Source organism: Echinops telfairi, unplaced genomic scaffold (genome assembly GCF_000313985.2).
Source record: "Echinops telfairi isolate 266 unplaced genomic scaffold, ASM31398v2 ScPeMD7_7468;HRSCAF=8506_0, whole genome shotgun sequence".
Lineage (NCBI taxonomy): Eukaryota > Metazoa > Chordata > Mammalia > Afrosoricida > Tenrecidae > Echinops > Echinops telfairi.
The window spans coordinates 22,408,254-22,414,779 of record NW_022111369.1 but is presented as its reverse complement, the minus strand read 5'-3'; the positions used below and the strand labels follow the sequence as shown (position 1 = coordinate 22,414,779).

Sequence of the window (6,526 nt, the reverse complement as noted above, 5' to 3'; positions counted from 1 at the left end):
ATATATATATGCATTTGAGGCTCACGTCATATTTCTATTGGTGTTCTAAACAATGTGTTAAATATTGTGCTGTTTCTTTTCGGTGCCAGACACCTGGTTTGAATGCACAGGAACCCATGTGACAGAGCAGAACTAAGCACCAGGGTTTGCTGGGCTTTACAGTTTACAGGAGAAGACCACCAGGTCTTCCTCCTACAGAGCTGCAGAGTGGGTTTGAACAACCAAACTTTGAATTTACAGCCACGTGCTTCAATGCTGTGCCACCGGGCTCTTTCCTAGTCACTAATAGAAACACGGCTTAATCAAAACCTCCAGGGGGCTCACAAGGTATTGCTGATCCCAGAGGAAGGACAATGAGTTGTGGGAAGAGAGCAGAGAGGGCCACTCTGAGCATTCTTTTAAAGATTATTTCCAGGAACTATCACATTCTTTTCGTTAGCCTTTCTGACAATGCCTGTGATTTATTGGTTTCCTCACGTGACTAAGGGCAAATTCTTAGGAACTATCCTCGGAACATTTCCAGGGAGATGGATTCTCAATGCATATGAATCCTATTATAACTCAGACACTGTAGGCGAAGGGTGACCCTGTGAAATTCTCTTTCATCCTCAAGCACTGGGAAAGAAATAGGGTCTAATTTTAGGTAAATCACCAGAGAATTCCAACCTGTAGGATTGACAGCCCAGGCCCAGAACATGGGTTAAGAGAATGATGTGGTAAAATAATTTTAAAAAATGATTTAAAGTTGAAATATTAAAATATATATTTAAAGTTTACTTAGAATCCCTGTTTCAAAAGATGCATATACAACCGTTTACATTATTGTATCATTATCAAGAAAATTTCTTATCTATTAAGCTTAATAAGCTTTATTTGCTTTACTTGTAAAACAGTCCTATCATTTACAGTTCATGTTTGGTAAAATGATGGCTCAGAGGGGTTAAGTAACGTGACCAAGGTCACACTGGTAATTTATGGTATTACGATTTGAACATAAGCCAATCTGGCCCTAGACCTCTGCTTTTAACCAGCTTACTATCCTGCTCTGTTCACATCCTATTGCTCCCCACAAATAACACAACAAGAATGCAACAATAAGAGGCGTATTAAAATTAAGACATTTTCTGAAGAAAGTATGCTGAATTTTTTTTGCTTTAATTACATTGTCCTTCTATACATTATCCAATTAACCTTGGAATTGACCCATGTCAAAGGGCACTAGAAGCAACAGCCCAAGAAACGGGTAGCCATTCACAGTAAGAATTCGATTTGGGCAGACAGGATAGTGTCAACTTGATTTCCCTGAAGGAAATTCTCTGTCTGCCACAGGAGTGTCAGTGCCCATGAAATCGGGCACAGCCAGTTTGCCCACGTCAATGTGCACGTAATAGCTTCACTTCATCTCTGCTAATCCTACCTTTCCTATGTCTAGGTTTTCCCCTATCTGGGTTGCCGCACAAAGTTATTTTTATAACTTATATAGTGTTGACTGTATGAATTATTTTAAGCACTCAAACAAATATATGAACAGCCAACATTCATTCTGTTTTATTCATTCCTGTCCATAGAGCTTTTCCAGGAAAGAACGATGGGCTCTCCAAGGTACTCTTGATGGGCATTAATCTAATTAGGTGAGAGGTGATTGCACTTGCTTAACCTTAGCATCATGGTTATCTTCACCTGAGATGAATTTAAATTTTAACTGAAGTTTATGCGATGACCATCTGTCAAGTAGGACTGGGCAAAGAACCAAAGCTCACTTGCTAGAGGGCAGACGAGACAGCCCCGCAAGCTTTGTGCAGCACCACAAAGGGCCTGCTTGCTAGAATCAGCCTTGCCTCGGAGAACCTGCAATAGGCCCACCTTTTCCCCCCCGTCTTGATGCACATTGATATGAGTCCACCCAGACATTTGATGGTGCTCCTTGGCCACACAGAAGACATCAGCCAGTACAGGAATTACAGGCAGCCAGATCTTCCTTCCTCCTTTCAAGACAGGGAAGGGGCTGTTTGAAAATGTCAAACTACATCGAAACTCCAAGAAATAAATAATGTTTCAGAAGATCGATCACTGGGAAAGACTGGAGGTTTACAGTTACCTGTTTAATTTTTACCTGGAACATAAGCATATAGGGACATACCCTAGGAGCCCCCGTGGCACGGTGATTACGCACTGAGTTGCTCACCAGTCAGCAGTGCAGAACCCTCAGTCGATCCTGGGGTGCGGTGAGATTTCTACACCCCCACAAAGAGTCACCGTCGAGGACACCCACACGGGCAGTTCTACCCTGTCCCCTAGAACCGACTCACTGAAAGGCATTGAGGTTGTTTTCTAAAGTTTAGTTTATTATATTATTGATACCTATAGTTAATCTTTCTCCTTGATTTAGAGCAAAAGAATTTATTAAAATGTCTTCATGAGGAAAATACCAGAGCAACCGTCGCCACGGAAAGGCACGAAAGCAGTGGCTCATGATCATTGCTGACTGCTTAATCCATGGCACAGAGTCTCCAATTCCTCCAGGAAAAGAAAAGATAAAATGTACCTGTCGGCTTATGACTTCAGACTCCTTGAGTTAATTGCCTTCAGTTATTTCTTGAACAGTAAACCAAAATTAATCCTTGAGGTTACCTTGTAGCTAAATAACAAATTAGCTTAAGAAATCATAAATATGATTCATAAGAAGTATACTGCTTTTACAAAAAACCACTATGAAAGCAAATGGTCCACAATTAATTTTAAACAAAAATGAAAATATAACGGGGGTGGGGTGGGGTACTAGATTAATGGAAACGGTTCAACCAGAATTGGAAAAATGAAGATGTTCACACCTTATGAAGATTGTAGCCTTTGTCACTGAACACCTTGTGCAGAGTTCTGAATGGGAACTGGAACAGTTGTGTAAACCTGCACCAAAGGTATCACATGACTCATCTCTGATGCAGGTGTGCAGGGACAAAGAAGATACGTGGATCTGTGTCTAACTGCCGCCATGAAAGAAGAGCCAGGAGCAGCATGTGTCCTTTGGACCCAGAGATCCCTGTGACCTGAAGTTCTCTGATCCAAGAAGCATAAAGTTGAGACACCAGAGGTCCCAGAAACAAGAGCCATGGCACAAGAAAGAATCGTCAGCTTCGTGGATCAGGAAACAAAAGAAAAGGAGCGCCTTTAGTCAGGAAGCTTGCTTGCTGAGTGGGGTTCCTGCAGGCACACATTGAGGAAGCTCCGTTTGCTGAACCAAGAGCCAGAGCTGAGCACTCCAGGCTGTCTGGTGGTCCACCACTGGGGAATTTACTGGCAGCATTAAACGAGCTTTGTGATGATGTCCACTGGAACAGAAGCCAAGGGGTCACATGGCTGAGAAACCAACCACCAGGGAAATGTGTACCTGATGGCATGTCTGAGAAGAGGCTGCCCCGTCCAAAAGAACTACATTGTAAGCACTTCTGATCCTCAATCATGACCTGGCACGTTCTCGAATACATTCGGTCACTGTGATTTTAGTGAGGGACTTCTGTGTGGTCACTGCAGTGAATCGTTAATCCAGCAGAGAAGAGAGTGCTGTGGAAGGCCTGTGGTATCAGAATTCATATACAAAGCTGGGGTATGATATTGAACGTCAGCCGCATAAGAATTGACCTTTAAGTGGTGTTGAGTTTGGTACCCACAACTCACCCCTTTGAAGTCAGAGGAGATTCAGATGCCGTTTTCTCATCCCCTTTTTATGCAACCATTTCAACAAACATCCCTAAACATTATTTAAATTCTCCCTCCCTCCCCTGCATGCACTCCAGGGCAGGTCTCACGTATCTTATAACATAGCCTTTTAGCTGCTTCTTGCCTCGGCCTTCACCTTCCAGGATCTACTCTCACACGGCTGTCAGGAGTGATCATCTTCCAATGGAAGTCAGATCGTGAAGTGCTCTGCTGAAAACATCCCCACGTGTTCCTATTGCGTATGAAAAGTCGGAGATGCTACAACGCCCCCACGGTCCTACTCATCTGCAGCTGTCTGCACTCGCACTCGCCCTCTTCTAGGAATCTCCCCTCAGTCCTGTGTTCCAGCCACGCCAGCCCCTGGGCGCATCCTGGTACCAGTCAGCGTACTCCTGCTTCGTGCCATTTGTCCTTGCAACATACCTCTTCTTCCAATTTACTTTACCAACTTCTTCCAGACACCTTCCCAGGCTGCCTTCCCTGAGTGCTATATAACTTCCTTCCTGACTTATTTCTCGTCCTGGTCCTTGCCATTTTTTCCATACCGGATCATTATTTATTATATTCCGAGTCTGCCTTTCCTCGCCAGATCATATATCCACGAGGGTGAAGACAAAATATATTTTGTTCCTGCCTGCAACCCAGATACCTCTGATGCCCCTACAACAGAGTAAATGCTTGTTGAATCAATGCATTTTTAAAAATTATGAAAGATGGCAAGAGAAGGGAGAAATTATTTAACTGGAACATTTGTGGGGGGCAAGGAAATCAAAGCCTTTTAAATCTAGTGCAGCTAGAGTATAGAAATCCTTAGAGGTTGGAGCTGAAAACATACATTGGGTATGCAAAATCATAACATATTGTGTATGACATTTTAAGGGATTTGACTGTCTCACAAACCACTTTAAAATTCTGTGATGCGACAGAAGTGACACGAGACCCCCGATTTCAGAAGACTGCAGCCGTGGGAACACGGAGGATAGCTAGGGAAGGGGAAGACTACCGCCATCGAGATGTGTTAGAAGGACGTCCGGTGGCTCCAGGAGGGAAGAAGGGAGACAGGAGCAGAGAATCAGAAGCATCAGTGATTGGATCAACAGGACGCAATGACAGCTCAGCTGTCAGGGATGGTGGCATTCTTTCCAAAATGGCATGGAACAAAATGCAGGCGTAAGGGGCTTGGATGATGTCATACCACGGACTGCAGTGAGCTCCCACGTGAGGACATTTTTCAGTGCGGGACCCTAAGACAGATTGTGGCAACCTTTATTAAGAAAATATTTCTGCAGGAAGAACTGAGGGCTGCATCTCCCTCCTGGGGAGAAAACACACATTCCCATATGAAAGTATCTGAGAAGTTTCATAATAAAGATACTTCTTTCTAGCATGTCCTACATTTAATTGATTCTGGAACCCTATTCTGTGAGTCACGTTCTAACTACTCTCTGAACTTAATTATCTTTGAAATGGTACAGTTTCGAAAATAGTGGTGCATGCCATTGCATTAGAACGCTTCAAAAACATAAATAGGAAACCTTTGTCTGGGTAATCTCTATTTCTAATAGCAAACCAAGCAGACGGTGTCTTAACAAATTGGCAGAACAGAGTCATTTAGGGAATGTACTGGTTTTCCCAGAGCCTATTAAAAAAAGTCAAATTATTTTGAAAGTAGCACTCTTTTTTTCTCTTTCTTTTCATGTCCCTACAGGAAAAATAATTAGTTCGTTGCAACAGGAAAGAACATGCTATTCTGGTCACTTAAGAAGAAAGTGTGGATCAAAAAGTAGAACCCAGGAGCAAGTTTTGAACAGGATCTTTAGCCAAGGTTCTTGGATGAGAGGTCAGTCATAGTCTAATTTTCCACCAGCTTCTGAGTCCCAGGTGTCAGTGTGCAAAGACTTACAGGCGATGCGCACATAGGCCTTCCGGCTCTTCGTGGTGCCTGCCGAGCTCCAGGCCACACACTGGCACCAATAATCTTCAGGCCCAAAGAGTTCTTCCACTTGCTGGCGTGAGATCTCAATGCTCACTTCTCGGACAATGAGACCTAAGGTGACAGGAAATTTCAGGTCAGGAGAAGACAAACATTACAGAATTACAAAACATCAGAATATAAAGGTGTGTGTATTTTTTATGCCCCATGATCTTTCTTGGAGCCATTCTGTCAACAACCAATAGTGCCTCTTACCTACTCTAATTTTCTTCTGGCTCCACTTATTGTACTCACTCTTGTTCTCATCTTCTTGCTTGGATCCACAATCCATGCTGGTGGAAGCAGCAGTCAATGGATCAAATTACGCACTGCACTGGCTAAGTCATACCCAAACTGTTTAAAGTTTTGAAAAGCATGATGTTGCATGGAGGAATAGGTGTGTGCGTACAAATCTCTGGTGGTACAGTGGGCTATTGGAGACTGAGAAACCAAGGGAAGAAACTGATTCAATGGTGGGATGAGATCAAGCTAGACCCCACCAAAGGTCGAGGTCACATGCAGCCTTGAAAACCAGTCCTCTCGAAGTGCAACATTAGATAGTTTCATCAATATTAACTAGGAAGCTATTGAAAATATGAATCTCGGGACCCAACCCAAACTCACTTTCTTGCCATATTTTATCATAGGTGACATGAGTAGTGGTGGCTTCACGAGATTCTAATAATGCTAATTAAAAAAAGCAACATTTGAAAACTTAACCAGAAACCTAAGAAATGTTCAAACTTAAAAGAGCACTAAGGGAAAGGATCAATGTCCCAATAGATGTGCTCGTATGTGCTATCCTACTGAGGGAATAAGCAGTATTTCCTATGGAGC

General features: G+C 43.0%; 1 protein-coding gene across 2 annotated transcripts in view; it reads right to left on the bottom strand.

Moving 5' to 3' along the window:
* The window catches only part of UNC5C (unc-5 netrin receptor C), a 457,437-nt gene that overhangs the window by 138,867 nt on the left and 312,044 nt on the right, over window positions 1–6,526 (bottom strand). For both annotated transcript variants that reach the window (XM_004703272.2, XM_004703273.2), the window contains exon 3: window positions 5,621–5,764. In XM_004703272.2, the coding sequence (XP_004703329.1) occupies window positions 5,621–5,764 (144 nt within the window). The remainder of the gene's footprint in view (window positions 1–5,620; window positions 5,765–6,526) is intronic.